Consider the following 19,093-nt stretch of genomic DNA (forward strand, 5'->3'; position numbering starts at 1 on the left):
TTATGAATCAGGTATTACAATATAAACTTACCAGTTTACAAAGAACAGTTGGAATACGTTAAAGTTGCTTGCTCAGATGACTAAGGCTTTACTATTTGTAAAGTTTAGCTGAGGGAGCATTCCCAGCGGTTTGAATTTTAAAACTGCCACTTTGCTATTTTTTTTCCTTGGTTTCAGGTCTTGCCAGACTGAGCTAATTAGGCTCAATCTCAGTTCCTTGTGGCCTGTATTTGCATTTTCAGTTTGTAGAGATTTGCAACAGAAAGACAGTTGCTTTTAGTTTCCCAAAGAACAGGTTTGTTACCTAAACCATACTAAAAGGTTTTTTCAGTGACAAGATTTCTAACTAAACTGAAATTTATTTTACAAGTTCTGTGTTTGAGAACTTTAGTGTTTAATTTCTCATGCCTTTAATGGTTTGTATAAGGCATTCAGCAAAGACCTTCTTTCTGAGTTTACAAGTTAAGCCAGAGCAAAATCACTGTTTTTCTTTTTATTAGTCCTTGCATGGTACTTCCCAGTTTTACTTACTTTTATGGCTCAGGTAACACTATTGGTGTCTTTTAGTATGTTCAATTAATATTTCCTGAGGGGCGGATTTATATGCCTTGTCTTATAATACCTTGTAGGGGAGGTATTTTCTAGTGAAGCATGCCTATCCCACAATATAATTAAACAAAACAGATGTATCCATCTTATATAAAGTCCATTTAAATATACCAATTTTATATATTTGCATCTCAATGCCGTCAGCTTTTTACTTTTCATTAGGATCCAATCAACAAGCTTACAGGAGGAGTTCTAGAAGTTTTTCTTTTTTTTGTTCCCTGTCTATTTTATCTATTTTTATATAAAAGGCTCTGGGATCCCCAGAGTGGGGTTGAGCCAAGGAACTCAGACCCTTTGGCCTAGCTGTTGTCCCAAATCGTTGTTGGTCAGGTATCTCAGCGTTAAAAGAAAATGTTTTTTCTAGCCCCTTAAATATATTTTAAAACTGGGGTAAATAGAACAGACTTGTTTGGCTTTTAATGTCGGGGACCAGTAGGGGGGGGTCCCTTTTGACCCATTTAACCTTAGGTCATGTAGTAATGTCAGATACCTTGTGTTTTAATTACATAAATGTCCATTTTATTTATCCCATTTTAAATAACCATCTAAAGATTTCTTTATTTATTTGAGATAATTCCTTTAAAATTTCTACCTTGGTGGAAATAGTATCCAGACTTTCCTTACAGGATTTTTCCTGTTAACGTTAATTATTCTAATGTTTTTATTAGCATCTGTAAGACCCACTGAGGGAAAGCAAAGATCAGGAATGAAGTTTCCCAAACCAGTTTTTCTTACTTGTTTTAAACTAAAGAAGATCTTAGGTTAATCATTAGATGTATTTCTTTTTTCCACCTTTAATTTGATTTTTTTTATTTTTATAGGTACCAGTAAAACAGTTGTTTATAATAAGAGTGCACTAGATTCACCAATTTGTTAGTTTCTCCAGTTTTAAAAGGATCCATCATTTGGCCATTAAAAACATATATATATTTATAGTGATTCAAATCATTAAGACGCAAGAGGCTTCCCCATAAGAGAGTGGGGGAGATTGTAACCAAGGTAAAATACGAGAGTTTACTCTCAGAAACAGTATGGCAGAGGTTAAGTTTTCCAAACATATACATACACATATAGACATACATGGAATGTCCTAGGAAGATCAGGTAGAACATATACATCTCAAAGACACAGAAAGAGAAATGCAGGTTTCCCTTTACAAGGACTTTGTTTAAAGTCAGAATTCTGAAAAGGTATTTTTATCAAGCCAGCTTTTTAACCTTAATTTAACTTAACTGCCTCTGCACTAAAAGGGCCTCTTCATTTTTAGGTCGAGATTTACTTTAATTTCCAATTAAGTAAATACTAATTGATATAGATCTGAAAACCCGGGCTCATAGGTCCAGATGGTTAACTCAAATTCCTTAGCAAATCCCAATGGATTTTTTTTTCTTATTTGCAGCATGCGGCCTTCTTAGTTGTGGCATGCGGCTTTCTTAGTTGCAGCATGCATGCAGGATCTAGTTCCCCAACCAGGGATCGAACCTGGGCCCCCTGCATTGGGAGTGCAGAGTCTTACCCACTGGACCACCAGGGAAGTCCCAACAAATCCCAATGGATCTTGACTTGGATCGGGAAGTTCCTTAGCCAAGGCTCTAAGTTCTGTTTCAGTCCAGGGTGTGTACCTAAGCACCAAGGATGGCTCACCTCTCCCTGTAATAGTTTTCTCCTTAAAGAGAGCTATAATCACTTCTGATTTTTTATCTTCCATTGCTGGGGAAGAGGGAGCAGCAGGAAGTGGAAGAGTTAAAAGGGAAAAAGAGATAGCATCTGGGCCAGGGAATTCTGATAGGAAAGGATACATGGGAGGAGCAGAGGGAGAGACAGAGTCAAAGACAGAGTGCTAGCAACCTTTTTTAGTTCTGATGGTTTCAAAAAGTTACTCTATCATTTTCTCTTTTAGAAGCTTCTAGGTACCAATCAATGTAAGCTTTCCATTCAGTCTAGTTGGTCTTATGGCTGGCTTTTTCTAACTGTGCACACAAATATAGCAATTTTGGAATATCAGAAGAACCTAAATTTGGCCATTTTAGGTTGAGATCTCCTTTAGTATAATTTCCCCAATTAACTAGGTACTTGTAAGTGTGAGCTCTGTACAGTGTTGTACATGAATCTGGCTGGGGTGTTAGTCGGAGGTCGGTTTTCTGATGCCCCTCGTTTCTCTGTTTGAGAGATTCTATTTCCCATTTTAAGTTGAATTTGTCAGGGGTGAAATTTACTAGTGAAGTTGTATCGTGGGCCAGTGTGCTGCTTGTGAGCTTTACTCCTCTAGGCATCACCCTACAGTCGTTTCAGCCCTCTTCTCCCTTCGGTGGTCTAAGACCACTGCAGGTGCTTGGATCACTGAATGGCCAATTCTTATCCGCAGCCCCTGGACGAGCAAGTGCTTTAATGAATGAGTAGGTTTCCCTATGGGACCACTGCACCGGTGTGAGGCCTCTGCCTCCACCACTCCCGTGAATTTCTCAGTTGCCTGAGAAAGCTGTAACCGGCCGGGGGCAGTCTTGTCCCTTTTCTTTAGAGCAAGGCTCTCATGTAATATCTTCACTTTTATCCCGACAAATTCTATTAAGGCAGCCAAACTGAGGAAAAGCGTCAGATCAACCTCTTACCTAACTACTCAGCCAACCACTCAGTCTCCTACAACTGAGCAAACCCTGGTTTCTTTCAACCAGGCACTCCCCCCCCCCCCCCCCCCCCGCCCAGTATCTTTCAACTGGGTGGGTATTTCCCTGGTATCTTTCAACCAAAGGCTGGGCGGGGGCAGGTACCCGCTACACACCACCAAATACAGCTCAGGATCATCAACCAACATGGGAGATCTGAGAACCAGGAGAGACTTACCCAAATTCGTCTGAACTCTCCAAGGAGGCGGACGGGCACAAGGGGCCTCTGCTGGTACCAAGCCTCCGGTTCCTCATAGAGTTCAGGCAAAGGAGAGAAGTCCACTCTGGGTCCCTTGCTCATGGTCACCATAACTGTTGACTTAAAAAAAAAAGTACAACGTGAGAGTTGTGAGTTAAGTTTTATGTGGGGCAAAATGAGCACTGCATCCGAGGAGACAGAGTTTCAGATAGCTCTGAGAAACTGCTCTGAACAGGCAGGTTATATAGAAGGTTTGTAACCTGCCATCTAGCAGCCATCAGACTGGGACCCACTCCCTACGGTGAGCTCTGAGGAAACTCAGGACGTGAAAATACAGGATACTGGCCCCAGATAGCTGAGGTACATATCCAAGGAATGAGTTCAGGGAGCCCAGACTCTTGCACCTTCCCATACATAGAAAGGCGCTAAATTCCTTAACTTGAGATATCTGGTCTTCTTTAATTAACAATAATCTTCTGATGTTCCCGACTACCTGCCCTTGGTTGCAAAAACTTCTGTGTAACCTGGCTCCCCACCTCACCTCCTCAGAGCAGTTCTCTCAGGGTTACTTGAGATGCTGCCTCCTGGGCTTGAAGTCCGAAAAATTCCCTCCGAGTAAAACCTAACTCTCAAATTTTAGGTTGTGAATAATTTTTTAAGTCAACACCTAATGGAATATTTTTCTCTCTCTTTTTTTTTTTTAAGGTAAGGTACTAGTTTTATCTATCTATCTATCTATTTAATTATTTATTTTTGGCTGTGTTGGGTCTTAGTTGCTGCGCGCAGGCTTTCTCTAGTTGCAGTGAGCAGGGGTTACTCTTCGTTGCTGTGTGCGGGCTTCTCATTGCGGTGGATTCTCCTGCTGCGGAGCACAGGCTTTAGGCGCGTGGGCTTCAGTAGGTGTGGCACGTGGGCTCAGTAGTTGTGGCACACAGGCTTAGTTGCTCCGCGGCATGTGGGATCTTCCTGGACCAGAGCTCAAACCCATGTCCCCTGCATTGGCAGGCGGATTCTTAACCACCGCACCAACAGAGAAGTCCCTCACTATTTTTTAATGCCCAAACTAAATAGCATAAATATATCTCTCCCACTATAATTTTTCTGTACAATATTTATTTAGGAAACATTTACATTTATGTCCCCAGACTCAATACAACAGGTTTAACAAAACAATCTGTGAGAAATATCTTGAGATATTTCTTACACTGTCTTACATCCCAGACACAGCCAAATGTTAGAATCCCACACAGACAGCTTAGAACACAGAACAAATGTCCACAAAGAGGATGTGGAAGATGTTACTGTAAACAAAGCAACTTTTTGTAACAAGCACGTTAATTTGTGTTCAGAATCACATTGTAAGCATTTATAGCCTAACATCAGTTAATTACGTACATAGCGACACTCTACTGAGTTTTAGTTATGTTTCAAAAATTGGCTGAGTGTTTGGGTTGATGTGTCATGTGACATAATCTTTCCAATTCAAAATAATAGGAACTTGATTATCAGGCATGTTTGCACAGGTCAAAATTTTAGGAGCAGGTTACTGATATTAAGAAGGGTTTCTTTTCCCCACAACAACTAGGTATTTTGTTTTTAGGGAAAAACTGTAATAAGGGCTCTCATTCAACTCAACCTAAAGTAAATGGGGAACAAAAGGAGACTGTATGAGAAAGATCTTGGGAATGTTCATGGAACGGTCAAGCCCCAGGAAGGATCCTGAGGCAGTCAGAGGTGGGAGCCGACACACCCAGGAGTCAGGTCATATCAGGGCTTCCCGAGCCTCTGCTCAGGTTGACTCTGTGTATTGGCTTCCTTCCTTCCTTTTGATGTGAACGAGCTCTATCCACAGCTCTTGACTTTTACTTTTTACCAGTGGTTGAGAGTCCGCCTGCCGACGCAGGGGACACAGGTTCGTGCCCCGGTCCGGGAAGATCCCACATGCCGCGGAGCGGCTGGGCCCGTGAGCCATGGCCACTGAGCCTGCGTGTCCAGAGCCTGTGCTCCGTAACGGAAGGGGCCACAACAGTGAGAGGCCCGTGTACCGCAAAAAAAAAACAAAAAAAAAACAACTTCATTTAGAATTTGACTTGGGAAAGTTTGTCAAAGATAACAAAAGGTTTTAAAACACTTGGTCAAATGGGATCGCAGGTCACTGTGAAATAATACTTATTCATTCAACCAAAGTGACAATAAAAGATTTTAAAGACAACTATAGAAAGTTATACCAGATTGCTTAAACGGTAAAGAAACTTTACAATATGTTACCAAAAGCAGATCAGTATTCTAAGAAAACTTTGTTCTCTTAACATAGAGAGAAAACCAAATTCTAGTTTTTGTACCAGCTTACTTTTAATATTAAAATTTATTTGCTCAATTAAATTTCACTATTATCCAGTCTTTCTTTTTTTTTTTTCCCGAGAGAAGGAAGGATTAATTATTACTTGCAGCAAGTAAGGAGAACACTGAGGATCTTTCCCACAGCGGTGTCTCCCCAGACAGCAAAACTGGGGACATTTTAAGCTAAGGGTACATGCATATTCATGAGGGGGCTTCAGCAGAGGAAAATCCAGCATAGAATTGGGGCAGAGGTTGACAGAGTGCAAGCTTTAGTTGGTTGAAATCAAGAGGTTCCACATCATCATTCTGTCCTCCACATGGGTGGGGGGCCCTCAGTTCCTGCAGAGCTCAAAGATGTATTATTATGTATATCCTTTGGGAGGAACTAAGACTCTGCTTTACCAGCACACGATTGTTTGACTGCCATTTCTCTGTTCCTGTATTCCTTTGTTCCCTTAAGATCATTAGTTACTGAGAACTATTCAAGGACAAGCATTGCAGCCAGGCTTAGATCACAAAATTAGTGCAGGAAAGAAAGTGGGGCATGAGAGGGTGGTCACATCCCACCCAGGTCTCAGGCGAATCCCTAGGATGGCTGCTGAGTATGGGTTCTTGGCTCAGCACAGGAAAGAATTCAAGGGTGAACTAAAGTGAAAGAAGCCTCATTCAGGGAGATACACACTCCACAGACAGAGTGTGGGCCATCTCAGAAGGCGAGAGGCCAATATTAGCCAGTCTTGACCGCGTACAAAACTTTTCTTGGGTTTCCTTTCCCACAAACCTTCTAAAACTTTCTTTTTCACCTTGAGATTTTGTCCTGTGTTTTCCCTTTCTTTGTCTCTCTCCAGGACAAAATTACTTTCTCTTAGCAAAATGCATTTCCATTCCGTATACCTTTTCCTTTCATATAAAAGTGTTTTCCTTATTTTCACTTAATTTCTAGTGAAAACCAAGAAGGAAGCAATTATGAACTGTCTTTTACATTAGCGTTCTATAGATTGGTAAACTTATAAATATTATTTATGATTTTTTTAATGTGCTATTTTTATAGAAAAAATTCACTGTAGCACCCTGGTGCTACACTGAAATTTCAGTCCTAAATATCTTTAACTTCTCTTTAAAAGGAAGCTTATGTTCAGTAATTAATGTTTCAGTATCTTATTTGGGAATGATCTAGATATTTAATGTTAATATTTAACTTCCATCATTTAACTTAACTTAGCAAAACTCTCAGGTTTCAAGTTACCAAAAATCTGGAGAAAGTTAATTTTAAGTAGACATACCATAACATGTAAGTATTCTTAAAGAGATCACCTGAAAGCTCTTACCCCATTTATATCTATTTAATTCACTTGTTCCCAACAATTATGTTTAGATTACCCATGAAACTTTTATGAGACATTAGACCAACTCAGCCATCATTCTAAGCTATTTTTCTTACCAGTGAATTTTATTTATTTATTTTAATTGATTGATCAATTAATTAATTAATATTTTATTTTTGGCTGCGTTGGGTCTTTATTGCTGCACGCAGCCTTTCTCTAGTTGCAGCACGCAGGGGCTACTCTTCATTGCAGTGCGTGGGCTTCTCATTGCTGTGGTTTCTCTTGTTGTAAAGCACGGGCTCTAGGCGTGCAGGCTCAGTAGTTGTGGCTCGCGGGCTTAGTTGCTCCGTGGCATGTGGGATCTTCCCAGACCAGGGCTCAAACCTGTGTCTCCTGCACTGGCAGGTGAATTCTTAACCACTGCACCACCAGGGAAGTCCTTACTGGTGAATTTTTTTTTTTTTCTTTTTCTTTGTGGTACGCGGGCTTCTCACTGTTGTGGCCTCTCCCGTTGCAGAGCACAGGCTCCGGACGCGCAGGCTCAGCAGCCATGGCTCACGGGCCTAGCCACTCCGTGGCATGTGGGATCTTCCCGGACTGGGGCACAAACCCGTGTCCCCTGCATCAGCAGGCGGACTCTCAACCACTGCGCCACCAGGGAAGCCCCTTACTGGTGAATTTTATAAGAGGGATAATATAACCTTATTTGACTTTTAGTAAACCTGTATTAATTAAACCAACAAACTCTAATAACAAATATTAACTTAATATTGAATATTTCCTAGATCATGTGAACTTGAAATTCATTTGGGTTAGTTTCTGTTACATTTAGAAATATTTAATTTGTAAGCACTTTTAAGTCAGTTAAATAGAGCTCTTTTATAAATTTGATTTGATAATACTATCTGAAGGTAGAGACATATCACATGTATAATGGACACACAGAATATAAACAGACATTTTCAGAGATCTCATAGCTTCATTTTAAAACTTAGTCATGAATCAGGTATTAATGATACAGTTTAAACTTACTAGTTTATAAATAACCGTTGGAATAAGTTAAATTTATTTGCTTAGATGACTAAGGCTTTTTTACTATTTGTGGAGAAGACTTTTTAATTTTATTTTTATTTATTTACTTTGGCTGCTCCAGGTCTTCGTTGTGGCACACAGGATCTTCACTGTGGCATGTGGGATCTTTAGTTGTGGCATGCAGACTCTTAGTTGTGGCATGTGTACTCAGTTGTGGCCTGCGGGCTTAGAGCATCCTGCGGCATGCACGCAGCATCTATTTCTCCAACCAGGGATTGAACCTAGGCCCCGTGCATTGGGAGCGCGGAGTCTCACCTACTGGACCACCAGGGAAGTCCTGTGGAGAAGACTTTTAAGGTTTGTATTTGTTCTTAATAAATCTTTATGGAGCCTGTGAATTAAGATTTTGGGTGAGGGAGACTTTCTAGCAGTTTGAGTTTTAAAACCTTCTTTTTCCCTTTTTTTTTTTTCCCCCTTTGGTTTCAGGTTCTATCTGATTGAGCTAATTAGGCTCAGTCTCAGGTCATTGTGGGCTATATTTACATTTCTGATTTGTATAGATTTGCAAGACAAAGATACCTGCTTTTAATTCCCCCAAAGAACTGGTCTGCCACCTAAATTATATCAGAAGATTGATTTGCTAGACTACATTTTCCTTAATTTGTTTTTTTTTTAATATCAGCAAGTATATTTCCCTCTAAACTGAAAATCAAGGGCTCTGCATTCTAGAACTTTAGGATTCAATTTATTATGTTTCCAGAAGTTCGCACAAAGCATTCAACAAAGGCCCACTTTCTGAGTGCACAAGTTAAACCCAGAGCAATTTACCCTAGGGGAAAAAAGTCTCCATTATTGCTTTTATTATCCCCTGAATATTAGCCCCCAGTTTTTACTTCATATTGTGTGGACTCTGGTAACTCTCTTCGTTTCTTTTAGTATTTTAATTAATATTGATTGGGGGGCAGATTTATACGCCTTGTCTTCTAGTACCAGGAATATTGTGCAAGTATTCCCCAGTGAGACATAATGTCTATCCCACAATATAATTAGGCAAAAGAGATGTAACCATTTATATAAAGCCCATCAATTTTTATCAACTTTCATCTCAATTCTATTAACTCTTATACCTTTAACTTTAGCTTCCATTAGGACCCATTAACAAGACTTGGTCTTACAAGGAGTCTCAGAAACTTTCATTTTTATCCCCTGGCCATTTTATCCATTTTTGTGTAAAAGGCTTTGGGGTCCACAGTGATGGGTTGAGCCAAGGGACTCAGGCCCTTTTGTCAATCTTGTAACTTGATTAATTGATCTAACTGTTGCCCCAAACAATTGCTGCTCAAGTATCTCAGTGTAATTTTCTTCCAGCCTTATAAATTTTTTTGAACTGGGGTAAATAGAGCAGACCTGTTTGGGTCCCTTTAATGTTGGGGGGGAATGCTAATAGGGTCTCTTTGGCTCATCCAACTTTAGGTGGTGTTGTATCAAAACCTTTGTTTTAATCCCATCAATTCATTTTATTTATCCCACTGCTTAATAACCATCTAAAGATTTCTGTCCTGTTGGGAGGAGTACTTTTAAAATTTCCACCTTTTTGGGGAGAAGGCTCTTGACTTTCTCCTCAGCTTCTTCTTTGTTAATCAACTTAATTAACATTAATTAATCTAATATTTTATTAGCATCTCTAAGACCCATTGAAGGGAAGCCAAGACCACAAATAAGGCTTCCTAAACCACTTTTTGTTTGTTTAATTTGTTTTAAATTAAGGGTGTTCTTAAGATTAGCTTCTAATTTGGTCTTTCCATGGTACCAATAAAACAGCTATTTATAAGAGAACTCTCTAAAAATTTACCAATTTAGAAGTTTCTCCAACTTAAAGGGTCCATTGTCTGGCCATCGATGAGTAGTATTTTAATAGCAACTCAAACCAAGACGACACAAGAGTCATCCTCAAGAGAGAATTCAGAGGATGTGTTACCGAGTCCAGGCTCGCTCTGCTCGCCACACGACAGGCCAATACATCAGGAGACGAGGTGTTGAGGCAAGGAATAGCGACTTTATTTGGAAAGCTGGCAGACCGAGAAGATGGCAGACTAGGGTCCCCCAAAACCATCTTATCAGGGTCTGGATGCCAGTTTCTTTCTTTTTTTTTTTTTTTTTTGCAGTACGTGGGCCTCTCACTGTTGTGGCCTCTCCCGTTGCAGAGCACAGGCTCCGGATGCGCAGGCTCAGTGGCCATGGCTCATGGGCCCAGCTGCTCTGCGGCATGTGGGATCTTCCCGGACCGGGGCACGAACCCGTGTCCCCTGCATCTGCAGGCGAACTCTCAACCACTGCGCCACCAGGGAAGCCCGCCAGTTTCTTTTATAGAACAGAGAGGGAGAAGAGGTGAGGAAATAAAGTAAAAAGGCCATTTATCTTGCAAAATAGGAGGGGATCTGTTAATTTCTTCTTTTCTGCAGCCATTCGCAGGTGGGTAGGGTCAAAATGTCTCTGTGAGCTGAGCAAAGACACTTTGGTACCCTGTGGCAGGATGCTTACAGCCTTAGACAGTGATTATAATAACAAAAGCAGTGAAAAGTTAAAGTAAAACAAACAGATCCAACATGGATTCAGAATTGGCTCTTCCCTGTTACAGATGCAGCCTTCACAAAGATCCAGAAAGTTTACTCCCCAAAATAGTCTAAGAAAGTAAAGGCCTGCATTGTAGAGGCGATGCAACAAAGGCGGAGATGACAAAGGCTCCTTATGGGCTGGGACCCCTTCTGATAAATTTCCCTGAAAATTGGCACAGTTAAAGAGACTGCTCAGAATCCCAGTCTATTTGACTGACTGCCAAATGTATGTGTACGTTCTGGACGGCAGAGACCAAGCTCTCCAAACACAGAACAAAATGCCTAAAAAGATCAGTTAGAACATTTACATCTTAAAGGCATGGGGAGAGCAGTGCAAGTTTCTCCTTTACTGGGGAAAGAGGAAGCAGCAGGAGGCAAAGGTGATGAAAGAGAGAGAGAGAGATGGCATCTGGATCAGGCAGTTCATATAAAAGAGGATATGAGGGAGGAGCAGAGAGTGAGGCATGGTTAACATTAGCAACTTTTTAAAAATTCTGATGTTGTTTCAAGCAATTTTTTGGTTGGTTTCCTACAAAGAAGTTAGTTTATCATTTCCTCTTCCAGAAGTTTTTAAATACCAATCAAAATAAGCATTCCATTCAGTCTGCTCTTTAACTGTAGACACACACACAAAAATTAATTTTGGAACGTGAAAAGAGCCCCAATTTGGCCATTTTAGGTTGAGGTTTCCTTTAGTATATTTTCCCCAATTAAGTAAGCATTTGTAAGTATAATTTTCACAGGTAGCATACATGAACCAAGCTGGGGTGTTAGCTGGAGGTTGGCAATCTGTTGCTTCTTTTTTTTTTATTTTGAAATGTTTGTTTCCCATTCTGGGTTGGTTTGTCAGGATGAACTGCTACAGATGATTGTGTGGTGGGCCAAGGTGCTGTCTGTGAGCTTAACTCCTCTAGGTGTCACCCTAGAGTCGTTTCAGCTCTTTTACATGTCTTGGCTTTTCCCTTTGGCAATCTAAGACCTCCGTGGTTGCTCAGATCACTGAGTGGCCAGCTCTTATACGTGGTTCCCCAGAGGAGCAAGTTTTTTAAATTAAATAACTGGGTTTCCCTATGGGACTGCTACCTGGTATGAGGACTTGCCTCCACCACTCCTGCAAGTTTCTCAGTTGCCTGAGAAAGCCGTTGCTGGCCAGGAGGAGATGTCCCTTTTCTTCTTTAGAGCTGAAAACTCTCATGTAACATTTTTACTTTTATTCTGACAAACTCAATTAAAGTAACCAATTCGAGGGAAAATAACAGGCCAGTCTCCTACCTAATCACTCAGTCTGAACCTACTCATTGTTTTTCAACTGGGGCAACCCAGGTACCTCTTCTTGAAACTAAGTTCAAGGAAGACCTACTCCTCACAGGGAGGGGTTTATCCACCACCAAATAAAACTTAGGATCATCAGCCAATAACGGGAGATCCAGGACCCGGGAGAGACTCAACCAAATTCATCTGGAATCACTGACGAGGCAGACAGGCACAAGGGGCGTCTGCTAGTACCAAGACTCTGGGCCCTCATAGAGTTCAAAGGAGAAAAGTCTTCTCTGAATCCTTTCATGGTCACCAAAACTGTTGACTGAAAGAAAAAATGCACAACGTAAAAGTTGCAAGTTAAGTTTTATTCAGGGACCTTACTGAGGACTGTAGCCCAAGAGACAGCCTCTCAGATACCTCTGAGGTATCTTATCCAAAGAGATAAGGGAGGCGCCAGGATATGAGTTTTTCTGCTGGAAAAACAAAAAAACACATAGTCAAGCATCAAAAGATAATCACAAAGAACACACATCTCAAGCTAACAATTTTAGTGTTTTTCTTTGTATGGGAAGATGCAAGCATCTGAGTTCATTGAAATTATTCTTCAGATATGCATTTTAACTATCTAGAGCCAGTCAAAGCATAGAATGCTTCCTGAATTTCCTTCAGGGTGAACTGTCAGTGGGCGACTGCAGTGGCTAATGGCCTAATCCTTGCAGAACTGGAATGGCAGGCCCTAAAATTCATTTGGAAATTTGATTGATGCATGAAACCCCAAAGTCTTGAACCACATAAACTATGTACATGGGAGGGTTTTGTTTTGTTTTGTTTTGTTTTAATTCTAGAGTTTCTACTATGCACTAGGGATATAAGGGAACATGGGAATAACTAAACTACAGCTTCAGAGACTTGGATTCAAATCAGAGCCCTGCCTTTAGGCAAGTGAAGTAAACTTTTCTGAGCCTCGGTTTCCTCATCTAATGAGGATAATAAGAGTGCCTACCTTATGTAACACACTTAGTCTAGAGCTAGGCACATGTGAGTGTATTATCATTTTTATCTAGGCAACAGGAGAGCCATAGTAAACAACCACAGGCTATGAAAAGGTGGCTGAGGAAACAAGGATGGGGTAATAAATTCCACCTGAGTATTGGTTTCATGGTTGTTTTTGAAGTCCCTAACTTCCAGCCCAAAAGAGTACTTGTGTTCATTTCCACCAGATTATATTGGGTTGGCCAAAAAGTTCATTCAGGTTTTTCCGTAACATCTTACAGGAGTCCGAACTTTTTGGCCAACTCAGTACAACCTCAGGCAAAGCATTCCCCGGCTGTCTGCCTCAGTTCTCTAATCTATTAAAGAGGGGCAATTCTTCCTAGTCCATAGAGTAGTGGAACTCAAACTCTGGCCAGTATCAGAACCACCTGGGGAACTTGGTAAAAATAGAAAGGCTCGAATTCTCCCTACTTCAATAAGTCTGGGTCTCTGTGTGCTTTACTATCTCCCCAGGTGATTCTGATAACACACCAACTTTCCAAACTGCGATAAAAGAATAAAAAACACAAGGTTCTCTGTTTACTTTAAAGGGTCATAAAGATTCTCATTACTTAAATCCCATTTGTTCCACCTTCTATGGAGAGGTCAGGCAGTTCAGGCTGTCCTCACATAAGTCGTATGTGCCCCAACCCAAGAGGAGCTGGACCTGCATCTCAGCGTCCAGTGGGAATGAAAAGCACAGGCCCTGGGGTCCTCAGTCCCTTGGAGGCCCTCTATAATCTAGTACCTATTTCACCAAGGGGGAAAGGGGAGCAATACCTTTCCCAGGATCACAATGGTAGAGCTGTAGTGGAACCCAGAGCTACAGATGCCTGGACCAGTGTTAGATGGGCTTATTTTGGAGGCTCTCATCCTGGAAGAATCCCTCTTGCCTGCTGACAGGTGGTACAACAAGTTGGAAGTCTGCAGGCAGTGCCCTGCAGGTTTTCTTGTAGGTGATGATATCTGGGAAGGGCCCCAGCCAAATTCTGATATTCCAGCAGCCCTGTTCCCAAAAGCTTGAAGATTAACTCAGGGTTCTTCTCCAAACCTGGAGAGGAAAGCAAGAACTAGTATTTTTTTTTTTTTTTTTTTGGCCACACCACATAGCTTGTGGAATCTTAGTTCCTTGACCAGGGATTGAACCTGGGACCACCACCACAGTGAAAGCGCCAAGTCCAAACCACTGGACAACCACGGAAGTCCCAAGAACTATTCTTTTTTTTTTTTTTTTTTTCTTTTGCAGTACGCGGGCCTCTCACTGTTGTGGCCTCTCCCTTTGCGGAGCACAGGCTCCGGACGTGCAGGCTCAGTGGCCATGGCTCACGGGCCCAGCCGCTCCGCGGCATGTGGGATCCTCCCGGACCGGGGCACGAACCCACGTCCCCTGCATCTGCAGGCAGACTCTCAACCACTGTGCCACCAAGGAAGCCCCCAAGAACTATTCTTATATCTGAACATCTCAAGACAATCTTATTTACTGATCTTGTTGCCTGAACAAGAATAAAGAACTATCAGTGGATGAGATCTGAGATTAACATCACATTATGGAATCTCTGCCGCCCCACAGGCCAGGAATACTGCCACGTAAATGGTGCTGGACAAGGGAATAGAGGATGTTTCTCAAACCACAGTGAGTGTTTCAGTTGATTCAGGGCAAGAAACTTGAAGAGTGGGGCAAGGATTCAAACCAATAGGTCAGTGTAGTGGTCAAAGCCTCAGCCTTCAGAGATAGAAAGATCTGACTAGGGTAGAGTTTGGGCTCTGCAGAGGATTTGCTGCGGCCTTGGGCAAGCTATTCTTTACTTCCCTGAGCCTCAGTTTCCACATCTGTAAAAACAAAATAACAGTGCTACCCAGAGAAGTAGACAGGCTTTGTGGAGTCTGAAGCTTATACCACTGGGAAGGGGATTGGGGGTAGCAGCAAGGGGTGGAGAGCACCTCTTTAAGAAAAAGAACACAAAATTACAAATTCAGAATTGCATGTAGGACCTTGGAAAGGGTCCCGTGTGAGGGAGGGGCCCAGACAAATCTGTCTTGAATGCTACCAGTTAGCTGTGAGACCATTTAAATAAAGCTCGTGGCACATGAGATGATGACGTGGGGAATGGTGTGGCTTGAGTAAATGCTATAATTTTGAGGGAGGAGGAAATTTTGGCCCATTCATCTGTCACTGAAGCAGAGATAATGACAGAGAACGGAAACCTCCAAAGCCTTCTTTAGCTGCAGAGTTCTGTCCTGACTGCCACATGTGACCTTAGGCAACTCACACCCTCTCCTGAGACCAGCGCTAGGCTAAGGGTTGAACAATCTCTGCCTCTCCGTCCCTTTCCAGAAGAATCCCCACTCCTCTCTCCCTGGAGCCTCACAGAAGCTAAGAAGCAGTTCGAGGTGAGTAAGTGCTCCTTTTTTTCCAGCTTAAGAAAGGGAGCTCCCAGAAGGATGCCTTAGAGCAGGCATGCAGCCAGTGAGAAGCAGAGCCCCTGCCCCAACGGAGGTGGCAGGGCGGGATAGATATTCTCTTGGATGTAGAAATAGGTTATTGGCTAAAAAGCCTGACGCGTTGGGCTCTCGTCCCTACTCTGTCACTTTTTTAGCTATGTGACCTTAGGCAGGTCCCTTTAGTTCAGAGCCTGATTTCCTCATTAGTTAATTTATAGGACTAAGTGAGAAAATATAGGTAAAGCACTTAGAAGAGCATCTATCCCTTAGTGAAGTGATTAATAAATAGTAGTTATCAAAATGATCAGTGTCGTAGTCGCTGTTGCCGTTACTGTTGCTAGGTAAGCGGGGATGACTCCCTCCGCAGTGCCCTCCCCTCCTCTCCTCCTCCTCCTGGCCATTGCTCCTCTTCCACTGGGCTTCTTCGGGGCAGGAGGCGCACCCTCCGGCGGAGGTGGGCGGGGCCTCGTTCCTGCTTGGCCAGCGCCTGCTAAGGGCACAAGCCGCCGCTGAGCTGGGGTTTGCACCTGACTGGACACCTTCCTGCTCAGTGTAGACCCCACCATCACCGGGAGCCCTCTCTTTGTGAACAGCCATGTCCATGACAAAGAGTGCCGGGGGTCCCCAGGGAGCTGTTGACCTCAAACTGGACCTCAAGCCCTCTTCCGAAAGTGCCAAGAAGTTTCAGAACAAGGATTCCAGTTTCTTGGATGGAAGCCCTTCTGAGTCGCCGGACTTGGAAACGACCAAGGGCATAACGTGAGTGCTCTTTTCTGCCATCCCCAGTTCTGCCTTCCAGCCTGGAAGCTTGCAGTGGCAAAAACCCTGAGGCGGGTGTGTCTGACCCCCAACCCATCATGCAGCCTTGGGGAAACCAGAGCTGCAAAAGGTACAGTCAGAGACTGAGTCAACTTGAGAACTTAAAGGGGCAGGAGGGGAGACTGTCAGAAAGCCCTTAGGATAGAGTGATGTAGCCCCCAACATGTGCAGGTGGGGAAACTAAGGCAAGTTACCCCAGGCCACGCACTGGCTCATTGGCAGGATGGGGGCTGGACTCCAGTGCTGGCCCTAGAGTCTGTCTGTCTGTCTGTTTCTTTTTAATTGAAGTATAGCCCTAGAGTCAGTTTTGCTCCTGGCCAGTCCTGATAATGTCCGGGAGAGGGGCAGAATCCCCAGCCTCTTGGTGGAGAAGGTGACACTTGAGCTAAAACCACAGACAACCAAGCATTGCCTCCTTCCTGCAGTTACCCGGGCCTGTACTTCCATTGACAACTGCAGTGACAACATCAAAAGCGCAGTATGTAGAACAGTCTAGTTTCTTCCACCTCCCTGGGGTATGTTTGGGGCGAAGTGGGGGGGGGGTCACTCATGAGGCTTTCAGACCGTGATAAGGAGGGGTGTACTGAAAGAGTTTCAGCAGGAAAGCCAAGCTCCAGCTCCCTTCGCCTCCACCATTCAAGCAGCGTGGCTAGTTCCCTGAGGAAAATGGGTGGGGCGACTGGCTGGCGTGTTGGTCAGGTTCCGCAGCTTGATGACGGAAATGTTGACCCTGTCGGTGTAGTAGAAAGGTCACTTGCATCCAAGGTGTGAGTCTGCTCCTTCTTTCTCGAAGCCTCAGTTTTCCCCATATGCAAAATGGGGACACATTGTGAATTTAAGGAGGTTGCCTGTGGCAGTTACATCTGAAAGGTTGAGTGTTGTGTGGGTTGGGGGAGAGTGTGCAGCAAAGAGGGAGAAAGAGGCAGGCAAAGCTCCTCCCACTGCCACCCTGTGGGACCATTCAGGGATGGACACAATGACTGACGTTGTGACGGGGTTCACTTGCCCCAGGACTAGTCCCCCAGGGTTGCTAAGAATTCAGGATCCTGAGGGTGAGATCTCCAGGCCTTGGGGCCATCCACTACTGAGGTAGGCTATTTCTCCATCGGAGGCCTTGAGGGAACCAGTCCTGAACGGTTGGGTTGGAATAGTGACATCTTATGGAAAAACCCGAACGAAATTTTCGGCCAACCCAATAAGATATGGTTTGATGGCAACTTTAGCTACTTAAGAATCAAAGAAAGAAAGCAAGTCAGAACTAGCTCCTGGCTTGGAGGGAGGCAATAAACAGGTTGGGTAAGCATGGTACCTATGGAGTTAGCTCACCGGGGTTTGAATTCCCACTTTAGCTACTTACCAGCCTGAGCAAGTGATAGAACGTAGTACTCTAGTTTCTCCCCTGTGAGATAACAGTTGGCTCCTTCCCAGGGTGGCTGCAAAGACAATTTGTGCAGGAAGCCCCCAAGCTTAGTGCCCGTAAGCTGACTTCTGTGACTACAGTGACGTTCCGAAGTCACCAAAGGAGTTAAGGCTAGAACCCAGGTCTCCTGCCTCCCAGCCCAGTGCTTTGCACAGCTCACCACATTATTAAGTTGTCTGAGTGGCCCAGAGTTAAATTCAGATTTCCTAAGTCCTTTAGTTAGAAAGTTCCAAGTGACCCTTTGACCCTAGTTGCAAAACAAGTCCATCATTGGAGGGCCGTGGGGTGCAGTGCTCAATCAGCAATGTTGACACCCACAGGGAGAGAGAAAGGGACGCAGAGACTCTCCACCCTCTTTCTCCCACAGTTTTTCTCTTTAACCCTTAACAAATAAATGGGCAGGTCCTCAGGAAGCTAGAGGATTCAGGGATTAATATAAAGAACATTTATATTAATCCCTGAATGTTTGAGGCAGTTCTTCCAAAAATATTCCTCCTAACATTCATAGAGGCTCAACAGAGTGGACATGTTGCCCAAGATAACACAGCTAGTTAAGTAATAGATCAAACCCATGCCCCCGAAGTAGAGGCGTGGAGTCTTAACCACTGGACCACCAGGGAAGTGCAGCTTTGGGTTTTAATCCCTGGTTTGTCCAACCCCAGAGACCAGGCTCCTTCCATAATACCTCTGCTGTTCTTCATAGTAAGTCTCTTCACTTGGAAGGCTGTCATGGGGAATTTCCAAGGTTTCTCAAGTTATAAATGTTAACCCGATACTCATCTTAGTTTAACCTTGTCCAGGTATAAAGAGGTGTAAAAATAGGTTGTTTAGTTAATTCACCACCAGAGAGGATACCTCCCTAGAAGTTTACCCCGGCTGGCTTAGACCTTGTCTTCTGGACCACCTTCACATCTGTCTTAAAAGTCTGAGTGTTGGGTTTTGTTTTTGCCGGAGGTAGGAGACTTGCCATTCCCCAGTTTGATGTCCTGGCCTGAGGGGAAAAAAAATCCCTCTGGAGCCCAAACCCTAAACAACCCTGTCCCAACAGACCCCATCTGGGGACCAAGTCATTTGACCTCTTCATTAGTCACAATGATTTCTCTTTGCTGCCTGCCCTTTCTCCTTTTCTCTGAGTTCAGTCCTATATCTGCTACCAGTATTATGACCTTGGGCTGTTTGCTGCCCTCTCTGAGCCTGATTTCCCTCAATTATGAAATGGGGCTGTCCCTTTAACCCATCTCTCTGGGCTCCTTTCCGGGAGGCAGTCCAGTAAAAGTGGGATGAAGAACAAAGACTCTGAGGCAGTTCTGGGTTCAAATTCTGGCTCCCCAATATAT

General features: G+C 43.3%; 1 protein-coding gene and 1 non-coding gene across 4 annotated transcripts in view; one reads left to right on the forward strand and one right to left on the reverse strand.

The window, feature by feature from the left end:
• LOC101287496 (proton-coupled amino acid transporter 3) overlaps positions 1–19,093 on the forward strand; it is a 131,039-nt gene that overhangs the window by 30,081 nt on the left and 81,865 nt on the right. For all 3 annotated transcript variants that reach the window (XM_049707798.1, XM_049707797.1, XM_049707796.1), the window contains exons 6-8: positions 8,290–8,525; positions 10,334–10,556; positions 16,111–16,276. In XM_049707798.1, coding sequence (XP_049563755.1) covers positions 10,406–10,556; positions 16,111–16,276 — 317 coding nt within the window. In that variant the 5' untranslated portion in view covers positions 8,290–8,525; positions 10,334–10,405. The remainder of the gene's footprint in view (positions 1–8,289; positions 8,526–10,333; positions 10,557–16,110; positions 16,277–19,093) is intronic.
• TRNAG-CCC (transfer RNA glycine (anticodon CCC)) lies at positions 2,071–2,143 on the reverse strand. The gene has a single exon. It is a non-coding gene; the product is annotated as a tRNA-Gly (tRNA).

Source organism: Orcinus orca, chromosome 3 (genome assembly GCF_937001465.1).
Source record: "Orcinus orca chromosome 3, mOrcOrc1.1, whole genome shotgun sequence".
NCBI classification, from domain to species: Eukaryota; Metazoa; Chordata; class Mammalia; order Artiodactyla; family Delphinidae; genus Orcinus; species Orcinus orca.